The 27,160-nt window shown below is 42.1% G+C and overlaps 1 protein-coding gene across 2 annotated transcripts in view; it reads right to left on the reverse strand.

Annotated features, from left to right (window-relative positions):
- Fcho2 (FCH and mu domain containing endocytic adaptor 2) overlaps window positions 1–26,520 on the reverse strand; it is a 119,884-nt gene extending 93,364 nt beyond the window's left edge. The window contains exons 1-2 of one of the 2 annotated variants that reach the window (XM_045134361.1): window positions 26,416–26,520; window positions 8,286–8,377 (exon numbers count right to left, since the gene is read on the reverse strand). In XM_045134361.1, the coding sequence (XP_044990296.1) occupies window positions 8,286–8,377; window positions 26,416–26,448 (125 nt within the window). In that variant the 5' untranslated portion in view covers window positions 26,449–26,520. The remainder of the gene's footprint in view (window positions 1–8,285; window positions 8,378–26,415) is intronic. The other variant, XM_045134360.1, reaches the window with a different exon arrangement.
- Between the last annotated feature and the right edge of the window lie 640 nt (window positions 26,521–27,160).

A 27,160-nucleotide genomic window follows, 5' to 3' on the forward strand; every position in this document is an offset into this window, starting at 1 on the left:
CATTTATATGTTCCTTCTTATGGCCTCTTTCACTGCGGTAAGTCAATTATACTTCATACTTTTTCAGTATAATAATAATTTTATGGTTGTTTCACTGTAATGCATATTTAATATAATGAACCTGATGACAGTTATTTGAACAAAACTAAGTAAGAATCACCAGGAAGTCTGAGGTACTGAACTTTAGAATTTAAAAACTAAGTAAGAATCACCAGGAAGTCTGAGGTACTGAACTTTAGAATTTAATTGATTACATCTAAAAAATTAAGTATTTCATACTAAAAAAAAAACTGTTTTATATAACATAACTAGCATGCAAGAGTTCAGGCTAAACAGAAATCAAAGCCTTTAAATATAAAATTTTAAAATCACAAGTTATCATAAAAACAGCCAGCCTACCAAGGTTACAGTCTCACTCCTATTCCATAATTACCTGGGCTTTCTTAATTATGTGTTACCCTTAGTAGTCACCTCTTTCTTTCTTTCTTTCTTTCTTTTTTGAGGTAGGGTCTCACTCTAACCCAGGCTGACCTGCAATTCACTATGTAGTCTCTAGGTGGCCTCGAACTCATGGCAATCCCACTACCTGTGCCTCCCAAATGCTGGGATTAAAAGTGTGTGCCACCACGTATGGCTTCTTTTTGTGATGCACAAATCCAGCTTCCCACACTGCTCTTGCACTAGACCATCTACTCAATGTCCACACCCACCCCAAGCACAACTCTATTCAGATATCAAAATCACCTCCAGCTCAGAATACCTGAATTAAGCTTATGTCCAAACTCTTCCTCAAATCCAGTCCCTCCAAGAGGTATTTAACAAAAAAATGAGTATTAATAGTATACTTCTCACTGATAGTACTGCTCCTCATTCTTTTCTGAGCCAGGCATGATGACACAAACCTGTCATCCCAGCTAATCGTAAGGCTAAGGCAGGAGGATTGTAAATTGCAGACTAGCCTAGGCAATAGAGCAAGACTCAATATTAAGCAAATAATAATGCCATGAGAATTACTTTTTCATACAAATATAGACATGTTCACATGAACAAAAAAAAAGAGCTGTGTTTTAATTATCTAAAAATTAACACAGAAAGGAATTTATTAGTGAATATGAATTCTACACCAAAACTTTCTGCTGAGGAAAATTAGAAAAACTGGGAGGCAGAGTGGAGAGGTACCTGAAAAGCATCAGAGAGCTAATGAGGCAGTTTAGCAATCGGTAGGCCAACGCCCAGAAAAAGGATATCCCAAGAAGTGAGCCAGGTGTGCTGTGCTGCTTTTCCCTCAAAGACACCTAGAACAGGAAGCTGAGGGCTGGGGAGATGGCTCACAGATAAAGACCCGAGTTCAGAACCCTGAAACCCACCCTAAAGCAAGACACAGAAGCATAGCAAGCATCTGTTATCCCAGCACCCCCATGGCAATATGGGAGGCAGACAAGAGAACCCCAGGAGCTTGCAGGCCAGCCATCCTGGTAAACACACAGCACACAAGAACCACCTCACAGAAGGTGGAAGGCGAGGATCAACATCTGAGGTTATCCTCTGACCTCTACACTTGTGGCATGGCATGTACCCATACTTACACATAAATAGGCATACAACTTCACACATAAGAATTGATTAAGTAAATAAAAAGAACAAGTAGCTGAAAAACAGAGGTGAAGTAAAGCTTTGCAAAGGCCACTGGACAGGAGAAACAAAACTTATAAGAGGGGGCTGGAGAGATGCTTTAGTGGTTAAGGCACTTGCCTACAATAAAATAAATCTGGGCTGGAGAGATGGCTTAGCGGTTAAGCGCTTGCCTGTGAAGCCTAAGGACCCCGGTTCAAGGCTCAATTCCCCAGCCCCACATTAGCCAGATGCACAAGGGGGCACATGTGTTTGGAGTTCATTTGCAGTGGCTGGAGGCCTTGGCGTGCCCATTCTCTCTCTCTCTCTCTCTTTCAAATAAATAAATAAACATACAACAAAAAAATTTTTAATAAAAATAAATCTTTCTTCGTTTAAAAAAAAAAAAAAAAAGAAGCCAGGCGTGGTGGCGTATGCCTTTAATCCCAGCCCTCGGGAGGCAGAGGTAGGAGGATCAAGGCCACCCTGAGACTACATAGTGAATTCCAGGTCAGCCTGGACCGGACTGAGACCCTACCTTGTAAAACAAAAAAAAAAAAGAAACATTTTTTTTAAAGTCAGTGCAATAGTGAATTACAGGTCAGCCTGAGCTAGAGTAAGACCCAACCTAAAAAAAAAAAAAAAGTCAGTGCATACCAAGCAAAAGCCCAAAAGGTTCAATTCCCACTGCTAAAAAAAAAAAAAAATCAATAACTAAAGCCGGGCGTGGTGCCACACACTTTTAATCCCAGCACTCAGGAGGCAGATGTGGGAGGATCAGCAAGAGTTTGAGGCCACCCTGAGACTACATAGTGAATTCCAGGCTAGGGGATTCCAGGTCAGCCTGAGCTAGAGAGAGACCATACCACAGAAAACCAAAAAAAAAAAAAAAAAAAAAAAAATCAATGACTAAGAGATAATCTTAAAGCAGCCAAACTCTTCCAACAAAGTTACTATCATCAAATTTTGTTTTGTTTTATGTTTATTTATTTGAAAGTGACAGACAGAGAGAGAGGCAGAGAGAGAGAGAGAGAGAGAGGGAGGGAGGGAGGGAGGGAGAGAATGGGCACGCCAGGGCCTCCAGCCACTGCAAACGAACTCCAGACGCGTGTGCCCCCTTGTGCATCTGGTTAATGTGGGTCCTGGGGAATTGAGCCTCGAACCAGGGTCCTTAGGCTTTACAGGCAAGTGCTTAACCACTAAGCCATCTCTCCAGCCCCAAAGTTACTTTCAAAGGAATAACAGCTGGAGTGACCACTAACATTTCAATTGTAGATAATGGTATAGTTTTTGTTTTTTTTTAAGAATCTACCAATGAGTGAGACCCTACCTTGAAAAAGAAAAAAAAAAAAGGAATCTACCAATGATAATTTAATACTCAACAAAAATTCCATACAAGTAAATTCCTAAGGAAATAATGGATTTAAGTAATAAGTATGAGCAGCGACTAATATCATAAAGAAATAGATATAACTGATATTATATGCCTTTGATGGTATATACAATGCTACCTGTGAAGTCTTCTGTGTAAAATACTGAATGGAATTCAGTAGATTTGCTACATTTAAATCAGTTTAGGAAAAAGAAAAAAAAAACACTGCATGACTAAGGACCCATGTTCAATTCTCCAGATCCCCCATAAGCCAGATGCACAAAGGAGAGACAAATGCAAGTTTGCACATGCCCACTAGGTGGCGCAAGCATATGGAGTTTGACTGCAGTGGCTCAGGCCCAGCCATGCCAATTCATATTCATTCTCTCTCTCTCTCTCAAATAAAAATAAGTAAGTTTTTGAAAAAGTACTTGAGACGGGCATGGTGGCACATGCCTTTAATCCCAGCACTCGGGATACAGAGGTAGGAGGATCGCCAAGAGTTTGAGGCCACCCTGAGACTCCATAGTGAATTCCAGGTCAACCTGGGCTACAGTGAGACTCTACCTTGAAAAAAAAAAAAAAGTGCATGAATAAAAGAAAATGTCAAGCATTGGACTTGAGACAAATTAACTGGATCAGACATTGAAAAAAAAAAAATTTTTTTTTTGTTTTTTTTGAGGTAGGGTCTCACTCTAGCCCAGGCTGACCTGGAATTTACTATGGAGTCTCAGGGTGGCCTCGAACTCACGGTGATCCTTCTACCTGTGCCTCCCAAGTGCTGGAATTAAAGGCATGCGCCACAACGCCTGGCTGAAAAACATTTTTAAATTATCACTAACATTGATTAACAAATAATGATTATTTAAATCCCTAGCTATTTCAAGATGTCTATCAGTAACTACAAAGACAGTAACTGTGCCTGTGTATGGAGACCAGAGGACAACCTTGGATGTTATTCTTCAAAAATGCCATCTACTTTTTTGGGGGACAGCATGGCTCATTGGACAGAAGTTCACCAGATAGGCTAGACCTGGCCAGCAAGCCCAGGGATCTGCTTGTCCTTGCCTCTCCAGCACCAGGATTACAAGTGGGCCTCACCATATGCAGCTTTTTTCCCCCTCTGGGCATCAAACTCAGGTCTTCATTAATACAAGGCAAGCACCTTCTGACTAAGCTATTTCCTCAGCTCCAGACATAATAATTCGATGCCAGGAAATTGCCTTAATGAAGATTGACAAAATGATAAGTATTATTGAGACCTACTTATAGCTCACTACTTGATGATTTATAATATCTTGATTTCTGGGCTCTTTGAAAATTTCTCAATAAAAAGTTGAAGAAACTGGCTCACCTGGCCACTACAATAAGGTTTCAAGCACATGCTTACCAGGTGAGCAGGCCCCTCTTTTTGCTAGCTATTTCTCTCTTCTCAACTCCCAGGTCCTCCCAATGGGCTGTTCCCCCTCCTGCCCTCCATGTGACAGGAGCTCTCTGCACTTCCTCCTCTTTCCTTCTCTTAATCTAATACAATCTCTCTAAACCTTAAAATAAAATAAAATAAAATAAAATAAAATAAAATAAAATAAAATAAAATAAAACCTTAAGGAAATATGTACAGCAAAATGGTATGTGTGTATTTACAATTTTTGAAAAATGGAAATTTGCCAGACCTGGCAAATTACAGAACAATCTGTAATCCTAGCACTCAAAAGGATAAGGCAAGAGGATTATCATAGATTCATGGCCAATCTTGAATGGTTGGTGAGGTACAATATTAATCAGAACTACATAGAATTGCCTTGAGTTTGAGGTCATCCTGATAATACATAGTGAATTTCCAGGTCAGCCTGGGCTAGTGAGATCCTAACTTGAAAAACCAAAAATATGCATTTAAAAAAAAATGGAGATGGGTGTGGTGGCGCACACCTTTATTCCCAGCACTTGGGAGGCAGAGATAGGAAGGATCACCATGAGACTACAGAGTGAATTCCAGGTCAGCCTGAGCTAGAGTGAGACCCTACCTTGAAAAACTAAAATAATGGTGGCTGGAGAAATAGCTTAGTGGTTAAGGCACTTGCCTGCAAAGCCTAAGGACCCAGGTTCGATTCTCTAGGTCCCAGGCAAGCCAGAAGTACATGGTGGCACATCCATCTGGGGCTTGTTTGCAGTGGCTAGAGGCCCTGGCACGCCCATTCTCACTCTCTCTTTCTCTCCCACCCCTCTGTCTATAATAAACAAATAAATAAAAATAAATTTTTAAAAATTGGTTGCACATGCCTTTGATCCCAGCACTCAGGAGACAGTGGTAGGAGGATCACTGTGACTTAAAGGTCACCCTGAGACTACATAGTGAGTTCCAGGTCAGCCAGGGCTAGAGTGAAACCCTACCTCTAAACACACACACACACACACACACACACACACACAGAGAGGGGGGGGGGAGAGAGAGGGAGGGAGGGAGGGAGGGAGGGAGGAGGGCTGGAACCACAGCTCAGCAGTTAAAGGCACTTGATTGCATAGCAGCCAACCTGGTTTCAATTCCCCAGTACCCATGTAAAGATGTGGTGGCAAGAGGCCCTGGTGTGCCCATATTCATATTCATTCTCTCTCCTCTCTTTCTCATGTATTTACAAAAAAACAGAATCAGAAAATGTAAGGATTGGGAAAACCGCTCAGCAGTAGAGTCCCTTTCTCAGCACACACACAGTCCTCTGGTCCCTAGCTCTGTGAGAAGGGATAGGTTTTCACTGCCATAAAATTGTACACATGCAGCAGAAAAGGCATGTAAATCTGCCTTCTTAATGCAACATGCAGCAATGGCAGTCTCATAAAAGGCATATGTCAGAAAGATGTAGTGTTCAAAGGCCTGTACTTTCAAAAAAAGGGTAAATCAACACTAGATATAAGTCAAGGAACTTAAAGATTGTAATATCTACGATAACCAGTAAGAATAATACACAGTGAAGCTGTTACTTTTAAGCTAATGGAAGAAAACAGATTAAAAAAAAAAAAAAAGACCAAAAGAAGCCAATAAAGAGGGGGAAACATAAATAAAAAAAGAAAAAAACATTAAGGGCTGGAGGGATGGCTTAGCGGTTAAGGTGTTTGCCTGCAAAGCCAAAGGACCCAGGTTCTGTTCCCCAGGTCCCATGTTATCCAAATGCACAGGGGGGAGCACATGTCTGGAGTTCGTTGGCAGTAGCTGGAGGCCCTGGCGTGCCCATTCTTGCGCACGCGCGCACGCGCTCTCTCTCTCTCTCTCTCTCTCTCTCTCTCTCTCTCTCTTTCTCTCTCTCTCTTTCTCTTCCCCCTCCCTTTGTCAAATAAATAAATAAAAATAAATTTTAAAAAAGGAGGGGGAAACATTAAATCACATAAAACAAATCCTAAAATAGAGACTGGAAAATTATAGCCCTATTATCCAATAAATACAGACAGGAGATAGAACAAAGATTAAAAAAAGAGAGAAAAAATTTTTATCACATGACTTTAAAGTACTAAGTGGTCTGATATGATAAAAACACTTTCACAGATAAGGAAGAAACAAAACATTTTACAGATGCAACAAAGAGACATATGATACTGAAATTCTACTAGGTGTTTTTATGTTATCACAGAGATCAGGAAGGGCAGGATAAGTGACCACTCTACTAAGCTCTACAGGAGCAGAAGCATTAACTAAATGAAGAGAATCGGCAAATACCTACTCATGAAGTGAATGGTATCTCTGGAATGGCAGGACTAACAGCCTAATGTAAGCTAAGGCTACAAAGGTAGTTTGAGGTCAGATAAAGCAGATTTATCCTAAGAGCAATGTAAAACCCTAGAAATGGTTTAACCAGCAAAGGTAACAAACTGTTCTGTAGCTCTTTAAAAAAAAAAAAAAAATGAAAGAAAGAAAACTGACTACAACACAAAATAAGTTACAGGAAAACAAGAATGACTCACTGGGCGTGAGCCACTTAGGAGCCACTACCAAAGTTCAGGTAAAAATACTGAGCATTTCAAAAAGGGCAATGAAGGTATAGTTTTATTCTTTTTTTTTTTTTTTTTTTTTTTGGTTTTTCGTAGTCTCAGGTGGCCTTGAACTAACTTATGATGACCCTCCTCCTACCTCTGCCTCCCAAGTGCTGGGATTAAAGGAGTGCACCACCACGCCTGGCTAGTTTTATTCTTTTTTAATTAAATATTTGAAAGAGGCACAAAAGCAGAGACAAAATGGGCATGCCAAGACCTCCTGCCTCTGCCAATGAACCCCAGATGCATGTGCCACTTTGTCCAACTGGCTTTATGTAAGTAGTGGGAAATCATACTGAGCCATCTCTCCAGCCCTGTAGTTTCAATTCTACTCACTATTACCATAAACACAGGAGAGCCAGAGCAAAACAGACTAAATAAGCAGAGACCTCCCTGCCATTGTGGGCTTATCGTCTAGTAAGGAGAGAGAAATAAAGTACCATTTATTTCAGCTGACTGTAAAATATGATGAAGAAAAATAAGGCAGGAAAAGAATGGAAGGAGAGGTTGTCTCATTGTCCACAGAATCAGGAAGAATTAGATTCTAAACAGAATGAAAAGGTACAATGATATCTGAATGTGAGGGTCTTAGGCTAGATGGCAATAAGCAATGAGATACCTGGAACAAGAGAGAAAGCTAAGGAACCTGCAGGAAATAGAAATATAATGTCCCTGTCTTTATTCTTGCCAGTGACCTTACACAAGCGAGCACCAAAGACTTTTCTCAGAGCACTTCTGGAAATTCCCTCACAACTTCCAGGACGGAAGTGGAAACCAGAAGACTGGATTAAGACAAAACTGTTTAGATCCCAACTCCTCTATATTATTCATATCCTCCTTTCTATAAACTCCAGTTAGATTATCTTTTGCCAACACCCCCAAAATTTAGACAAGTGCCTGACACACAGCACACACAAGACAGACATGTAGTTTGTTTAGAGAATACATGAAAAACGATGCATAATTGAGATTTTAAATGTGTTCATATAGAGCCCTGGCATGTATTCTGTCTCTTTCTCTCAAACAAATTTAAAAAAACATTACCAACCACAAAGGAAGGGTCTCACTCTAGCCCAGGCTAACCTAGAATTCACTAGGTAGTCTCAAGGTGGCCTCAAAAACAACAGCATTCCTACCTCTGCCTCCTGAATGCTGAATTATTATAGTATGGCCTTAAAAAGTTAACTTTGATTATTCCAAACCCAACTAAAATTTTATACTTATATTCTAAAATTTAAATTGAGAATGCTATTAAACAAATTGCTTATAAAAAAATACATACCTTTCTCTTACAAAATCTGCTAGTTCCTTAGTTGATATCTGTCCATGTTTCATATTATGGTAGAGGACATCAAAGCCACTATTTTTTTCCCCCTGAAATTCAGAAAAATATGTAAATGAAAAACAAAAATTAAACTGAGAATATCAAACCCCTACATTAATTATTGCATGATTCCTATGCTTAGTAAGCCATTTTCCCTAACTATTATTAAATTTTAAATTATATAAAAACAACTCTATATGCTTTGGTAAAATATATATATGTATGTATGTATGTATGTATGTATGTATGTATATGTGTGTGTGTGTGTGTATAAATTTTTTTTTTGGTTTTTTGAGGTAGGGTCTCACTCTGGTCCAGGCTGACCTGGAATTAAACTCTGTAGTCACACACACACACGCACATATACTGAGCACAATATAAGAAATATGCAGCATAAATCAGAAAAGAGTACAAACACAGACATCTTTTTTGCTTCTTTATCTCCGCTTTTTTTTTTGTTTGTTTGTTTTTTCAAGGTAGGGTCTCGCTCTAGCTCAGGCTGACCTAAAATTCACTCTGGAGTCTCAGGGTGGCTTCAAACTCACAGTGATCCTCCTACTTCTGCCTCCCGAGTGCTGGGATCAAAGGTGTGTGCCACCACACCCCAACTCTCCACTTAGATTTTTTTAATATTTTAATTTTTATTTATTTATTTGACAGAGAAAGAAGGAGGGAGGGAGGGAGGAAGGAAGGTAAAGAGAGTGAGAGAATGGGCATACCAGGGCCTCCCTTGCAAATGAACTCCAGACACGTGTAGCCCCTTGTGCATCTGGCTAACATGGGTCCTGGGGCATCGAACCAGGGCCCTTTGGCTTTGCAGGCAAACGTCTTAACCGCTAAGCCATCCCTCCAGCCCAATTTTTAAAGATATTTTTATGTATTTGTTTGTGAACAGAGAGAGTGAGTTAGTATCAGTATGGGAGCAATAGGACCTCCTGACACTGCAGACTCTATATGCATGCACCATTTGGGACATCTGGCTTTATCTGGTGTAGCAGTCAGCTTCTCATGGTTAGTTAAAAACACCCAACCAGGACTGGAATGATGGCTTAGTGGTTAAGACGTTAAGGTGCTTGCCTGCAAAGCCAAAGGACTCAGTACAGTTCCCCAAAACCCATGTAACCTACATGCACAAGGTGGCGTATGATCTGGAGTTCGTTTGCAGTGGCTAGAGGCCCTGGTGTGCCCATTCTCTGTCTCTCTGCCTCTTTCTCTCTCTCAAAAAAATAAAAATAAAGTATCTAAAAAAGGGCTGGGCGTGATGTCACATGCCTTTAATCTCAGCACTTGGGAGTCAGAAGTAGGAGGATCTCTGTGAGTTCAAGGCCAGCCTGAGACTACCCAGTGAATTCCAGATCAGCCTGGACTAGAGTGAGACCCTGCCTTGAAAACCAAACAAACAAACAAAAAGCACCCAACCAAGGGCAGCTTGTGGCTTACAGCTTACAGCTTATTTGGCTTAGCTCCATGATGTCAAGGGAAAACGATGGTATGAGCAGAGGGTGGACATCACCTCCCGGCCGACATCAGGTGGACAACAGCAGCAGGAGTGTGCGGCAAATACTGGCAAGGGGAAGCTGGCTATAATACCCATAATTCCTAAACTGCCACCAGCTGAGGACCTAGCACTCAGAACACCTAAGTTTATGGAGGACACCTGAATCAAACCACCACATTCCATCCCTGACCCCCACAAATGGATAACCATCCATGAGGTAAAATGCAGTGCATTCAGTCCAACTTTAAAAGTCCCTATAGTTATTATTAATCCCAATGATGTTCAAACATCCCCATAGTCCAAATTCTTTTAACTGAGCTATAATACCAATAATCATAATGGCACAGAATAAACAGTCACACTGCAAAATATGGCACTGCACATAGCAAAGAAATTTTCAACCAATACAAGATTTAAAACAAACAGGGCGCTGGGAGTGGTGGCACACACCTTTAATGCCAGCAGAGATAAGAGGATCGCAGTGAGTTCAAGGCCACCTTGAGACTGCGTTGTGAATTCCAGATCAGCCTGGGATAGAGTGAGACCCTACCTCGAAAAACCAAAACAAACAAACAGGGCAAATATTAAGCTCTGTAGCTCTAAGTCCAACAACTCTAATTTCAAAGTCAGATAATTCTAACTAGTGAAAAGTCTCTGGAGTTCCAATTCCACCCCTCCAGCTAGACTACTCACAATACTGGAAAACTTCATCCAATACCGGCAGCTTTCCTTGGCAGCCATCCCATAGTCCTAGCATCTCTGCTGGGTCTCCATTTCAACCCACAGTTCATCCTCAGGTCTCCATGCAGATAATCCAACAAGCCTGCTTCACACTGTCCATGGCCATTTCCAAACAACAAAACCATGTTGCAAATTCAATGACCTTCTCTTTGCTGCATTTGCTATGCTACACAATACCAGGTGGGCTACCAATTTGTTAATCAGGGGGGAATGAATATGAGTTTGAAGAGCAGGATACCCCTTCAGCATTCAGGGTCCTTACTTCAAGAGTCCACATTCTTCCTGTTGTTCCAATGCAGGTCAGCTGGTCCAATCTGAAAGGTTGTATGTAATCTCTCAATTGCAGCTGAATGCAGCTTCAGTCCAAAGATGCCATTTCCATCTGTGCCTTATCCCAGTGTTCACACCAGACTATTTCTACACAAGGCAACCCTACACAAATTCTCAGGACATGGGCATAACAGCAAGTCACAGAAATTGCTTCTAGCCCAGTCCATGCAAAGCTCTCTTACCCTCATAAACCAAACCTCACAGCCCATAGTTCTTACTGCATTCAGGTCTTTCAACTCTGACCAGAATGGTCCATCAAGCTGTACTTACAGCACTGCAAGACATTTCTTAGGTAAAGGTTTAAAATTCATCCACATTTCTCCCACAAATCAGTTCTGAAAGTCCAAATGGCCATACAGTCAGGTTTCTAAAAGCAATGACTCCAGTCTTGGTACCAATTTTAAATGTTGCAGTCAGGTTCTTATTGCTGCTAAAAAGCCCCCAACCAAGAGCAGCTTACTGGAGAAAAGGGTTTATTGTGGTTTACAGACTCAAAGGGGAAGCTCCATGATGGCAGGGGAAAATGATGGCATAAGCAGAGGATGGGCATCACTCCCTGACCAACATCAGGTGGACAAGAGCAGCAGGAGAGTGTGCCAAACACTAGCAAGGGAAAGCTGGCTATTAACACCCATAAGCAAGCCCGCCCCCAACAACACACTGCCTCAAGGAAGCTCCAATTCCCAAACTGCTACCAGCTGGGGACCTATGTTCAGAACACGTAAGTTTCTGGGGGATACCTGAATCAAACCACCACACATGAGTACTAGGAAACAGAACCCAAGGCTAGCAGTCTTTGCAAGCAAGTGCCTTTAACTGCTGAGCCATCTTCCCAGCCCACCGATTCTTTTAAAAATACTTTTATTTTTTGACAATTTTATAGTACAAGCAATATACTTTGGTCATATTCAACCCCTCATTATACTCCCTTGTTGCCCTCCTACTCCCAGTGAACCCTTACTTTCCAACCAGTCCCCCTCCTACTTTCATGCTGAATTTAATCAGGGTCGCTTGCATGAATATGGGTTGGGGGTCCCTTACAGACAACTTACTTCTCTCCTCTCTCTCTGCCTCTTCCTTCTCTCTCTAATAAATAAATATTTTTAAAAATTAAAGAAAAACAAGGAGTTGATTATCTGCTTGGTCTTTAACTAATGAGATGTTAACAAAATGAGATTTTTTTAATAAATATTTTATTTTTATTTTTATTTATTTATTTGAGAGCGACAGACAGAGAGAGAGGCAGATAGAAAAGAATGGGCATGCCAGGGCCTCCAGCCACTGTGAACGAACTCAAGAATCGTGCTCCCTCTTGTGCATCTGGCTAACGTGGGTCCTGGGGAATTGAGCCTCGAACTGGGGTCCTTAGGCTTCACAGGCAAGCGCTTAACCACTAAGCCATTTCTCCAGCCCACAAAATGAGATTTTAATCTTTAAATTTTTATTGATGTTTATTCTATAAATCATAAATTATTAAATCATCAAGACAATACTAGAAATGTGAATTTAATCTGTAAAATAAAACACCACTACTAAACTTAACTCTATTTACAGGTTAACAGTTTTTAATTTTCTTGAATAAAAATAAGATGCAGCACACTTGGGAGGCAGAGGTAGGAGGATCACTGTGAGTTCGAGGCCACCCTGAGACTACATAGTAAATTCCAGGTCAACCTGGGCTAGAGCTGGGCTACCTTGTAGGGGAAAAAAAAAAAAAAGAATTGAGCTGGGCGTGGTGGCGCACGCCTTTAATCCCAGCACTCGGGAGGCAGAGGTAGGAGGATTGCCATGAGTTCAAGGCCACCCTGAGATGACAGTTAATTCCAGGTCAGCCTGGACCAGAGTGAGACCCTACCTCGAAAAAACAAAAAAAAAAAAAAAAAACAAAAAAAAAAGAATTGAATATACTCATTAAAATAAAAGAAATACCATAAGCAAATATCACACATTCCAAAACCTAATTTTTCAATAGCTTACCAAAACAGGAAACAGGAATTTCCAGTTAAGCTGAAGTGACCTTTAATAAATTCATGAGCATATAAGCATGCAGGTGCTGTGCCACACATACAGAAAATAAAAATGTCATATTTGTAATGACATAAACAATATCCTTAATATTTTGAATATCTAATTGTGTCTACCAAAGGAATATAAAACAAGCCCGGCTTGGCAGCACATGCCTTTAATCCCAGCACTTGGGAGGCAGAGCCTGAGACTACAGAGTGAAATTCAAGGTCAGCATGGGCTAGAGCAAGACCCTACATTGAGAAATCAAATGAGGGCTAAAGAGATAGCTCAGAAGTATTTCATATTACAAAACTGTTTTATATAACATAATTAGCATGTAAGAGTCTAGACTAAAAAGAAATCAAAGCCATTAAATACAGAATTTTAAAAACACAAATTATCATAAAAACAGACAGCCTACCAATGTTACAGTCTCACCCCTTTTCCATAATTACCCTGGCTTTCTTAATTATGTGTTACCCTTAGTAGTCACCTTTCTTTTTGTAATGCACAAATCTAGCTTCCCACACTGCTCCTGAACTAAACTCTCTGTTCAATATCCACACCTGCCCCAAGCACAACTCTATTCAGATACCAAAATCACCTCAAGCTCAGAATACCCATATTAAACTTATGTCCCTTCCTTGAAGGAGAGGCTATTTATTTCAGAAATTTCGATAGCCAAATAGTGTTACTTAGGAATTATCAATAAAAGAATGAGGTCCATTTATTTATTATGTAGCAAACTAACACTAACAACAGTGACAGTAACACAACCTTGGGAACAGCACTGTCTACCTCATCTTTCAGGTCTTCACTTGGAAAGGAACATGCATTCTAGTTCACACCGTGATGCACAAGGCACCTTGAGAGGCCCTGGTAACTAAACACAAATACTTTGCATGGCTACAAATCCAATTCACATCTCTTCCTGTTTGGAAATTCATAATTTACTCAAGTCAAAAATTGCAATGACCAGCTGGGCGTGGTGGCGCACGCCTTTAATCCCAGCACTCGGGAGGCAGAGGTAGGAGGATCGCTGAGAGTTCGAGCCCACCCTCAGACTACAGAGTGAATTTCAGGTCAGCCTGAGCCAGAGTGAGACCCTACCTAGAAAAAACAAAAAGAAAAATTGCAATGACAAGCTGGGCGTGGTGGAGCACGCAGCACTAGGGAGGCAGAGGTAGGAGGATCACTAAGAGTTCAAGATCGCTGAGAGTTCAAGGACACCCTGAGACTACAGTGAATTCCAGGTCAGCCTGAGCTAGAGTGAGACCCTAACTTGAAAAACAAAACATAAATAAAAATAAAAATAATTCAGAGAGTCAGACTCCAGGGCCAGGCATGGGTGGTGCATGGCTTTAATTCCAGCACTCTGGAGGCAGAGGTAGGAGGATTGCCCTGAGTTCAAGGAAACCCTGAGACTACATAGTTAATTCCAGATCAGCCTGGACCAAAGTGAGACCCTACCTAGAAAAACGAGAATTAAAAAAAAAAAAAAAAAGATGCAGTGAGTCAGACTCTAGCCATCATTTTCTTTAATTTACAAACATAGGAACACAAATATTGTAATTTTTTTCTCATGCACAAACTTCAAAAATTTAAATAAGTTCAAATGAGTAAGTATATACAGGTCATAGTTAAAGGCGCTTGCTGGGACTCACTCAGTGAATTCAAGGCCAGCCTGAGAGTACATAGTGAATCCCAGGTTAGCCTGGGCTAGAGTGAGACCCTACCTCAAAACAAACAAACAAAAAAAGTAACATACCCACACAATGGACTATTACTGGACCCCACACAGAAAAGAACCACTAATAAGTTCTACAACATTGATGAATTTGAAAATATTATGCTAAGTAAAAGCTACAGATCACAAAAGACCAAATACTAGGAAGATTTCATTCACAGTAAAGCCCAGAATAAAGAAGTCCGTAACAGAAAGCAGATGAACAGGTTCCTTGGGGGGAAAGAGAATGGAAGGGAGGGGGGAGGTAAATAATAAAGGAATAAAGGATTCTTTGGGGGCTGGAGAGATGACTCGGTGGTTAAAGGTTTCTTTTTCAGGTGATAAAAATATTCTAAAATTTTCTGAACTAAGTCCTTTATCTCTTCACATTTCTTTGTTATTTATTTGGGAACAGTGTGTGTAGTTCTGGTGTCAAATTCAGGGGCTTCTGAGTACTAGGCAAGGGCTCTACTGCTTAGCTACACATCACCAGCCTCAACTGTACACTTTATTTTTTTATTTTTTTAATATTTTTCTTTATTTATTTGTGAGAGAGAGAGAGAGAGAGAGAGAGAGAGAGAGAGGGAGGGAGAGAGTGGGCGTGCCAGGGTCTCCAGCTGCTGCAAACGAACTCCAGATGCATACGCCCCCTTGTGCATCTGACTTATGTGGGTTCTGGGGAGTCGAACCATGGTCCTTTGGCTTCGCAGGCAAGTGCCTTAAACACTAAGCCATCTCTCCAGCCCAACTGTACACTTTAAATGAGTAAGTTACATAGAACATAACTAAAAAGTTTAGTTCTTTAGCTAAGTAAATAACATTTTCTTAATACATTTCCTTTCCTACACCTCCAGGGATGAAGCAATTGTTAGAAAAGTTCAATCAAAATGGAGATTTTCACTTAGGTGGGATCTTTCATCTGCTAACCTCAAAGCACTTTACAGAGGTAGTACTCTCATTAGATGTTCACTACGTCCTGGGGCAAAACATAACTTATTAAAATCCAATCCAAATTAAGTATTTAAATTGGAATGGGGGTGTATCTCAGTGATTGAGTGCTAGCCTAAATTCAGCCTTCCCAAGCATAGGAGGAAAAAAGAATTCTTAGCCAAGCAGGGTGGCACATGCCTTTAATCCCAACACTTGGGAGGCAGATGAGTTTGAGGGCAGCCTGAAACTACATAGTGAATAGCAGGTCAGCCTGGACTAAGAGTGAGGCCCTAAATTGAAAAACCAAAAAATATATATATATGTTAAAAAGTTATTTAAAAAAAAAAAAAGGATGCAGAGATGGTTTAGCAGTTAAGGTGCTTGCCTGCAAAGTTAAATGACCCAGGTTCGGTTCCCCAAGACACCCACATAAGCCAGATGCACAAGATGGTAAATGCATCTGGAGTTCGTCTGCAACAGCTAGATGCCCTGGCATGCCCCTTTTCTCCCTCCCTCCCTCTCCCCCCCGCCCCTTCCCCCCCCCCCCCCCGCTCTTTCTCTCTCTCTCTCTCAAATGAATAAAAATAAAGTAAGGATGCCAGGTTTGGTGGTGCACGCCTTTAATCCCAGCACTTGGGAGGCAGAGGTAAGAGGATCACCACAAGTTCGAGGCCACCCTGTGGAGACATAGTAAATTCAAGGTCAGCCTGAGCTAGAGTGAGATCCTACCTCAAAAAAACAAAAAAATAATAATAATAATAATGACAAAGTAAGGGCTGAAGGGATGCCTTAGAGGTTAAGGTGTTTGCCTGCAAAGCCAAAGGACCCAGGTTCGATTCCCCAGGACCCACGTTAGCCAGATGCACAAGGGTGCACATGCATCTGGAATTTGTTTGCAGTGGCTGGAGGCCCTGCTGTGCCCATTTTCTCACTCTCTCCCCCTCTTTCTCTGTCAAATTAATACATAAATAAAATTTTTTTAATTAATACATAAATAAATAAGTAAAATATTAAAAATAAAGTAAAACTGAAAAAAAGACCTGGACATGATGATGCATGCCTTTAATCCCAGCACTTTGGAGGTAGAAGTATGAGGATCACAGTGAGTTTGAGGCTAGCCTGAGACTGCATAATGAATTCCATGTCAGCCTTAAATTTTTATTTATTTATTTATTTTTGCTGGGCGTGGTGGTGCACGTCTTTAATCCCAGCATCCGGGAGAGGCAGAGATAGGAGGACCATCATGATTTCAAGGCCACCTTGAGACTACATAGTAAATCATAGGTCAGCTTGGACTAACTAGAGTAAAACCCTACCTCAGAAAAAAAAAATTTTTTTTAATATAAGCCATTAGGCTCCTTTCCAAATCCCAAAGACATTTTTTTCTGCTCTATTTTACCGTATAATTTTATACTTTAAAATATAAGCATATAGGGAATGGAGAGAGAGCTCAGTCAGTAAAGTTTACAAGATCTGCGTTCAAAACCATATACCACATCAGGTATGGTAGTGCTGGGCAGGTGGACAAAAGGATCCTTAGGGCCAACTGGCAAGCTAACCTAGCCTAACCAGTGAGCTTCAGGCTGACGAGGCCCTTCAGAAGCAGATGAGGTAGCTGAGGAACGACACAAGGCTGTGCTCGGGCCTCTGCAAACACCCTCATATGCACCACACACATGCACACTAACACATAGAAAACAATCAAACACACTTACACTTAAATTAACAAATGTAACTGTTCGCAAGCTTCTTCACTGACCTTTTTAACGGCAACAAGTTAAATACTTAAGAAAAACCTGGATTTTTTTCTTTTGAAGGTAAGATCTCCCTATGTCACTCAGGCTAGCCTAAAACTTGCTTTTAGTAGGCCAGCCTCCCCTCAAACACAATCATCTTGCCTCAGCCTTCCAAGTGTTGAAATAACATGTTTGCACCATTATGTGTCTGGCTCTGCTTTTTTATTGTTGGTGGTGGTGTTTTTTGTTTTTCAAGGTAGGTTCTCACTCTAGTTCAGGCTTACCTAGAATACACTATGTAGTCTCAGGGTGGCCTCAAACTCACAACGATCCTCATACCTCTGCCTCCCCAGTGCTGGAATTAAAGGTGTGTGCTACCACACCCAGCTTGGCTCTGCTTTTTACTTCTGATGAGTAAAAGGGTAAGAAGATAGGCAGAAGATTACACATAGAGGAATACTATGAATGAAAATGTTGCTTTTACCAACTTCCCTTTTCAATTTTAAAAAATCATTGGGGGCTAAAGAGATGGCTTAGCAGTTACAGCGCTTGCTTGCAAAACCAAAGGACTCAGGTTCGATCCCCCAGGACCTTCGTAAGTCAAATGCACAAGGTGGCACACATATCTGGAGTTTATATGCAGCAGCCCTGGCATGCCCATATCCATCCTCTCCCTCTCTCTTTCTCTCCATCTTTCTCTCTTAAGTAAATAAAAATAAAGTATTAGCTGGATGTGGTGGTGTATGTCTTTAATCCCAGCACTGGGGAGGCAGAGGTAGGAGGATGGCTATGAGTTCGAGGCCACCCTGAGACTCCACAGTGAATTCCAGGTCAGCCTGGGCTAGAGTGAGACCCTACCTCGAAAAACCAAAATAAATAAATAAACAAATAAAAATATTAAAAGAAAAATAAAAAACCTTTGGGAAGATTAAGAAAATGGTTAGGAGATACTTCCTGCAAAACACCAATATGCCTAAATGTTCATTTCCAAACTGCCTCAAAAATAAACATATAGGGGCTGGAAAAACTGTTCAGTGGTTACACACTTGCTTGCAAAGCCTAAAGACCTAGGTTTGATTTCCCAGTACCACATATAGCCAGATGAACAAGGTGGCAAATGTGTCGAGAGTTCATTTGCAATGGCTAGAGGCCCTGGCGCGCTCATTCTATTCATCTGCCTCTTTCTCTCTCTCAAACAAATTAATTAAATAGCATATAGTGCATAATGATTCAAATCATAACTGTCTTTCCACCCTTGGCTTCTCACAGTGATCCACCTCCCAACTGCTGGGACTAAAGGTGTGTGCCACCATAGCGGGCAAAGAGAGAGAGAATGGGTGCACCAGGGCCAATCTCAAAATAAAAGACAAATTGAGAGGGGGAGGGGAGTATGACGGAGAGTGGATCTGTGAATGAGAAAGTGGGGTGGGGAGGGAATTATAATGGTTTATTATCTATAATCATGGAAGCTGTCAACAAAAAAAAAGTATTTTAAAAAAGATATAGGTGACTGTTTTAAGGAGATCTTTTCATTTATTTTTATCAAGAACATATTGTGGGGCTGGAGAAATGGCTTAGTGGTTAAGGTGCTTGCCTGTGAAGTCTAAGAACACATGTTCAAATCTCCAGGTCCCACGTAAGCCAGATGCACAGTGACACAAGCACACAACATCACACATGCGCACGAGGGCTCCAGGCACACTTGTATGTAATTTTTTTGCTTTGTTGCTGTTGGGTTTTTTTTTTTTTGGCTTTTTAAGGTAGAGATTCATTCTAGCTCAGACTGACTAGATAGAATTCACTATGTAGTCTCAGGCTGGCCTCAAACTCATGGTGATCCTCCTACTTCTTGAGTGCTGGGATTAAAGGTGTCTGCCACCACACCCAGATTTAACATTCTTTTTTAGAATTTTATTTTTATTTGAGAGAGAACACCAGAGAGAAAGAGGCAGAGAGATATAGAAAATGGGCAGACCAAAGCCATTACAAACCTCTTTGTGCATCTGGCTTTTTGTGACTACCGAGGAATCAAACCTGGGTCCTTTGGCTTTGCAGGCAAGCACCTTGACCACAAAGCCATCACTCCAGTCCTCAACTGACATTCTAAATGCACCTGCTTTTAAATTTTTGTATGAATAAAAAAAATCATGAAGAACATGTTATATCTCTCATTTAAGATACTAAGTTAGACGATCAAGCAAAAACATAATGTTTATGCTCATAAATCCTATTAATAGCATATTCCAGATTTCTAAAAGCATTTTAATCCTCCCAGCTTTACCCATGTAATCACAGAGCAAATGTGAATATATCCCCCAAGTGCTCCAATGTAATTTAAAATGCAAGTATGTGAGTGGGCATGGTGGTGTATGCCTTTATCCCAGCACTCAGGAGGCAGAGTGAGTTCCAGGTCATCCTGGGCTAGAGTAAGACCCTACCTCGAAAAACAAAAAAATAATTAATTAATTAATTAAAGTGTGAGAATACCAACATAGTAATAAATGAAATGAGACTTCTATACACATTAAACAGTAAGATAAAAAGGAAATACTTCAGGATAAAAATACCTAAAATAGCGAGGTTTAGTGGCATACGCCTTTAACCCCAGCACTCAACAGGCAGAGGTAGGAGGATCCCTGTGACTTTGAGGCCAGCCTGGGACTACAGGGTAAGCACCAGGTCAGCCTGGGCTAGAGTTGAGACCCTACCTCAAAAACAAAACAAAAAAAATCTTCCCCCACCTCACGCCAAAAATAATACTTGGTGTCTCTGATAAATGATTCATAGTTTATACAGATTGAGATTACTGTGTAAAATATATTTATAAAGCACATACCCAAAATACATTGTGCTTATTTCCCCTTAAGTAATTATTGGCTATGGCATTCATTCTTTTAATGCTTTTACTGCTGAATTAAATAATCTAGTTTATATAAAATTATAAAGCCTTGTTAATTACTATGGTACAATGTTGACATAGACAGCGTTTGCCTCTTCCTTTGAGAAAGATGCAGTATGCAGACACTTCCTCAATAAAGAATTAGTCAATACCCTTTTAAAGTTACATAATCTAGGCTGAGGAGATGGATCAGCAGTTAAAGGCGCTTGCTTGCAAAGCCTAATGGTCTGGGTGAGCCCTGGTTTCAGTCCCCAGTACCCATGTAAAGCCAATGTACAAAGTGATGCACATGTCTGGAGTTCATATGCAGCAGCAAGAGGGCCCAGCATGCCCAATTTCTCTCTCCTCTTTTCCTCTCTCTGCTCACAAATAAATGAAAAATATTTTTTAAAGTTACTAATCTTTTAAAGAGCTAACATTTGTTTTTAAATATTAAGGACACAGTGTATATTACTTTTGCTGTCCAATTTTAACAGAAAAGAACATTTTCAGCTTCATCCATAGCACTATGCTTTGTGACAACTGACTTATCAACAACAAAACACCTGTTGTGGAGGATGTTTTAAATATATTTTTCTTTATGGTGTTCTTTATAGTGACATTTTTAATATGGCATATAATTTTTGTTAAACTATTTAGAAAAGAATGAACATGCTACTTTCAAAAGAGCTTAAAGAGCATTTCAATGATGCACCTTTTTTTCTAACAAAACACCACAATAAAAAGGTTTGTTTTTATATGTAGAGAGGAGAACAATTAATAGGCAGTTTGGTTAGAACCTCAAACTTCAAAGTTTCCCATTACCTCACTTTGACCAATTTTTTTTTTAACTGAAAGCTGTAAATACTTCATGTACAACATGGTTTAAACTTTGACAAGCTTTATTTCCTTTTGACAGTTCCACTTGAAACATTAGGGAAGTATTAAGTTCTCTGTTTTAAGCAATTATTTCATAAATGATCCTAAACTATGAAATGTTTAAGTTGTTTCACACATACAACCTATTCAATTATTTAGTTCCTAGACTCTTCTAACTCATTTAGCCTCTTTTGAGAATCTTTTATGCTTCAATTAGAGTGTTCAGCCCCAATTCCAGGCTGAGAAATAAAATGCAATCTATTTTACTATTTATTCTCATGGTCTCAAAAATAAAAATGAAGGAAAAAATGAAACAAATTATATATGGGTTTCAATTTTATTCCTGCTACTCTCTTAATAGGGTCAAGCAAGTGGCATGAAAAATATGCACAAGAATATTCGGAAAAGCATTATCCAAATTAGGCAAGAGCAAAACAAGGCTACACTCAATTAACTGAGAACTACCAACTTTAACATAACAATCTTTTTTTTTTTTTTTAAAGGACATGGGGGCATGTGCTTTTATTTATTTATTTATTTTTTAAGTTTTTTGGTTCATTTTTTATTTATTTATTTGAGAGCGACAGACACAGAGAGAAAGACACATAGAGGGAAAGAGAGAGAATGGGCGCGCCAGGGCTTCCAGCCACTGCAAACGAACTCCAGACGCGTGCGCCCCCTTGTGCATCTGGCTTACGTGGGACCTGGGGAACCGAGCCTCGAACCGGGGTCCTTAGGCTTCACAGGCAAGCGCTTAACCGCTAAGCCATCTCTCCAGCCCGTAACATAACAATCTTTTTAAAAGTGCTTCTAAATTCCCAATGCAAAAGCCCAATGTCTTAAAGAGATGTAATCCTAAGATTCACATGGAAATGCAAGGAACCCAGAATAGACAAAAATAATCTTTAAAAAGGAAAAAAAAAAAAAAGCCAGGTATGGTGGCACATGCTTTTAATCCCAGCACCCAGGCAGAGGTATGAGGATCGCCATGAGTTCACGGCCATCCTAAAACTACAGAGTGAATTCCAGATCAGCCTGGGCTACAGTGAGACCCTATCACAAAATAAAAAAAAAGAAAACAAAAACCTGTAGGACTTATGTTTCCTGATTCCAAACTTATTACACAAAGAAAGCTCCAGTAACCAAAACAGTACAGCATTGGCTGGCTTAAGGGTAAATTTTAATGCAGCAAAACTGAAAATCCAAAAATGAACTCAACATCCATGACACTTGCAAAGAGCGTCACAAAAACTTAACAAGGAAGCCAGGCGTGGCAGCACATGCCTTTAATCCCAGCACTGGGAAGCTAAATTCGGATTGCTGTGAGTTCCAGGTCAACCTGGGCTAGAGCAAGACCCTACCCCAATCCCCACTCAAAAAAAGCAGGTACTGAAACAAATAAACAAATATACATGCAAAAGATTGAAGCTACATCATTTCTTTGAACCACTCAGGTATTAATTTCAAATGGATCACGTATCTCAACAGGCTTAAACTATAAAACCCTTATCATCTGGAGAGATGGCTTAGTGGTTAAGGCATCTGCCTGCAGAGCCAAAGGACCCAGGTTCAATTCCCCAGGACCCAGTTAGCCAGCTGCACAAGGGAGCACATTACATGCATCTGGAGTTCGTCTGCAGTGGCTAGAGACCCTGGCATAACCATTCTCTCTCTCTCCCCCCACCTCTTCCTTTGTCAAATAAATAAATAAAAATAAAATATTTTTTAAAAACACAAATAATAGGAAAGTAAATAAACTGGACTTCTCTGAGACTTTTTTTAGGGGGGTAGGGTTGAGGTAGGGTCTCACTCTATCAGAACTTACTCCTACCTCTGCTTCCCAAGGCATGTGCCACCACACCTAGCTTTCTTGTGCATTTTTTTTTCCTTTTTGGTTTTCCCTGAGACTTTTAATCAAAATAAAAGTGTGCTACAAAGAATATTCTCAAAAATGCAAGTAAGGGGCTGGAGAGATGGCTCAGTGGTTGGGGCACTAGATTGCAAAGCCTAATGGCCTGGGTTCGATTCTCTAGTCCCCATGAAAGCCAGATGCACAAAGTGGCTCATGTATTGAGTCTGCAGTGGAAGGAGTCCCTGGTACACACATTCTTTCTTCTTTTCTTGCAAATAAAGAAGTAAAATATTTATTGGGTTAGAGAAACAGCTCAGCAGTTAAGATGCTTGACTGCAAAGACTAACAACCCAGGTTGGATTCCCCAGTACCCACGTAAAGCCAAGTGCACAAAAAATGGTGCATGCATCTAGAGTTCATTTGCAGAGGCTGGAGGCTCTATTGCACCTATTCTCTCCCTCTCTCTGCTTGCAAATAAATAAATAAATATATTTTTTAAAAATGTTTATTGAGTCAGGCACGGTGGCGCACACCTTTAATCCCAGCACTCAGGAGGCAGAGGTAGGAGGATCACCGTGAGTTCGAGGCCACCCTGAGACTACAGAGTAAATTCCAGGTCAGCCTGGGCTAGAGTGAGACCCTGCCTCGGGAAGGGGGAAAAAAAAAATGTATTGAGGAGATGAAGGGATGGCTTAGCAGTTACAGCATTTGCCTGCAAAGCCAAATGACCCAGGTTCAATTCCCTAGGACCCACTTAAGCGAGATGCACAAGGGGGGCACACCCATCTGGAGTTTGTTTTTAGAGGCCTTGGCACGCCCAATCTCTCTCTCTTCCTTTCTCTGTCAAATAAATAAATAAAAATAAAACACTAGGGCTGGAGAGATGGCTTAGCGGTTAAGCGCTTGCCTGTGAAGCGTGAGGACCCTGGTTCGAGGCTCGGTTCCCCAGGTCCCACGTTAGCCAGATGCACAAGGGGGCGCACGCGTCTGGAGTTTGTTTGCAGAGGCTGGAAGCCCTGGCGCACCCATTCTCTCTCTCTTCCTCTATCTGTCTTTCTCTCTGTGTCTGTTGCTCTCAAATAAATAAATAAATAATTTTAAAAAAGTTAAAAATTAAAAAAATAAAAATAAAAATAAAAATAAAAAAAATAAAACACTAAATATACATATATTTATTTATTTACTGAGGGCTGGAGAGATGGCTTAGTAGTTAAAGTACTTGCCTGCAAAGCCTAAGGACCCATGTTCCATCTTTACCCAGATCCCATGTAAGCCAGACACACATAGGTGAGGTAAGTGCAAGGTCACACATGCCACCAGGCAAGCATCTGTAGTTTGATTGCAGTGGCTCAGGCCCTGGCACAACAATTTTCATTCTCTCTCTTTCAAAAAAAAAAAAAAAAAACACGCACATACACACACACACACCCCATAAATAAGGCAACCTGAAGAATGGGTAAAAATATTTCCAAGTCATAAATCTGACAAGAAATGTGTATCTAAGGCCTGGCATGATGGTGCACACTTTTAATCCTAGCACTCCAGTGGCAGAAACTTAAGGATCTCTGTGTTCAAGGTCAGCCTGAGGCTACAGAGTGAGTTCCAGGTCAGCCTGGGCTAGAACAAAACCCTACCTTTAAAAATTTTTTTAAAGTAAAACAGGAAAAGACTCATCATTAGCCATACAGAAATGCACATCACAAGATGTTATTTCATAACAACCCATTATATTGTAATATAATTAAAGGACAGATAACAAGTGTTGGTGAGCAGATAAAAAACTGGAGCCCTAAGATATTGCTGAGTATTTGTAAAATGCTACAACCACTTTAGCAAACAGTATGACAGTTCATTGAAATGTTAAATATAGAGTTACCATATGACCCAGTAAATTCCATTCCAAAAGAAATGAAAACATATGTTCTCACACTTGTACAAAAATGTACATGGCAGCATTATTCATAATAACCAAAATGTGGAAACCAAATGTCCACGAGCACTGTATGGATAAATAAAATGTGGAATGAAATATTATTTGGTCATAAAAAGGAATTAAATACTGAATATACTACCACATGGATGCCTTAAAAACACGGTCAGTGAAAGAAGCCGTTCCTAAAAGCCCCATTTATATGGCAGGTCCAGAACAGACAAATACGTAGACACAGAGAGTAGATTAGTTGCCAAGGTTTGGGAAAAGGGGAAAACTGGGAGTGACTTGATAGCGGGTATAGGATTCTTTCTGGGGGTACTGTATTTGTTCTTGAGTTGACTGTGGTGATGTTGGCACAATTCTACAAACATATGATAAACTGTCAAATTAGACACTTTTTAAATGGGCATACTGTTTATACATGGAAAATGAATTGCATCTCGAAGCTGTTTTAAAAAGGGTAAAAAAAAAAAAACAAAAACAGTACCTTATTATTGTTATATTGTGAGTGGAAAACAAGAAGGAACATTCAGGCCAAGTATCTATGAACTGATTCAACTGATCAAACCTGGGCTTGAGGTACCTACGAATATCCACTTTTTACTTAACTGAAAGATCGCCCCTTTTAAGAGCTCCAGATCTTACTGAAATGAAGCTGCAGTATTAGCATTTGCAACTGCCAGGATCTAAAAATGCAATGTACTGCAGATACCTGAGTAAACACATCACTTTCCCGTACATGGCTGAAGCTGTACTTGCCATTACAAGAAACAGTAACTGCAGAGGAAAAAAACAAAACACCGCTCCACGGGGGAGACCGAGAAGTCTTTCTCAGAGAGGAAACCAATGCTGAGAGACGGAGGGTGTGGGAAGAATGAGGAAGGGAGATGGCAGTAGGGAAGTCTGGGTGCACTGAAACCCATGGAGTTGAGTTACAGTAAATTCAACTTTTATACGCTTTGTGAGCAGGCCTCGAGGCACAGTCCGGGACGCAGGCAGACCCACCGGCGGCCCAGAGGAAGTGCTGAGCCAGCCCAGCCGCTCCCGGGGTTCCGTGTGGACCGTAGGTGGGGGGAGTGAGAGATGGTGGGGGACATGAAGCCGGGGAGACCCCGGGGCCTGCGACGCGGGAAGCGGACGTGCCCCGGCGCCGAGCTGTGTGGCCGCGGGCCGCTCGGAGCTCCTCGGCCGAGGCACGTCTCCCGCTCGCTCTCCCGCCGCATCCGGCGCTTTTGTCCCAGCCCTGGCGGCAGCGGCGGCCCGTCCCTCCGCATCCACGGTCCCCGCCGCACTGCCGGGGGGCCCCCCGGCTGACAAGCCTCGGCGCCCGGGACCGCTACGACCTGGCGGCGGCGGCGGCGTAGGACGGGGTAGGGGGAGAGGAGAGGAGGGTCCCCGATCGCCTGCCTCCCTCCCTCCGCGACCCGTCGTCACCCGCGGGACCCCGGCGCCAGGCGGACCGAGCGGGCAGCGGTCCCGCGACGCTCGCCCCTGAGCCCAAAGCGCCCGGCACGCAGGCCCGAGCTCCGGCACACGGTGGCCTCTTCCCCCGCTCCGTCTGCAGCGGTCCCCGCTTACCCAGAAATTCTCGACGAAATGCGCCAACACCATCGTGCCGCCGCCGCCGCCGCCGCTGCGCCCGCCGCTGAGTAAACACGGACCCGGCCCCCACGGCGCCCCCGCCTTACGCAGCCGCCGCCGCCGCCGCCGCCTTCTTCGGCTTCCCTCAGCCTCCAGGGCGCATGCGCCACCTAGCGGCCTGCCGTCGCGGGGGAAGAGTCCTCCGACGCCGCGGGCTCCGAGCGCGCATGCGCGCCGGCCCCGCCTGCGCCGCGCGGATTCGCCCGCACCTCGGCGCTTGGCGCGGCTAGCTTGAGGAGTCTTCGACGGGGCAGGGGGCGAAGATGAAGGAACCTGGGGTCCCTGACGAGTCATCGGAGAGTTTTCCCCCTCCCCACCACCACCTCCGCAAAGACGGCCGCGGACGCCCGGCCCAGGGCTGGGGGAGAGGAGGAGCCTGCCCACGGAGCTTCCCTCCCCCCCCTCGCCGTCCCTCGTGGATCTCCCCGAGGCTCTTGGCAAGCTTGGGATGCAGGAAGACTTGGCGGGTGGCCACCCTGAGGAGACCTTTGGTCAACAGGGTGCCTTTTTCCTTGACTGGGAACTGAGAACCAAAAACAACTTCCCCGAGCCGGAAAGGGAAGAAACGCCCAGCGTCGCCCGAGAGTCCCGGGAGTGGCGGCGGGACGCCGGGCGGGTCCCCCCACGACCGCCCGCTGGGAGCGCGGGCCCGGCCCGGCCCGGCCCTCCCCGGGCCTCTGTG

This window comes from Jaculus jaculus, chromosome 14 (assembly GCF_020740685.1).
Source record: "Jaculus jaculus isolate mJacJac1 chromosome 14, mJacJac1.mat.Y.cur, whole genome shotgun sequence".
NCBI lineage: Eukaryota > Metazoa > Chordata > Mammalia > Rodentia > Dipodidae > Jaculus > Jaculus jaculus.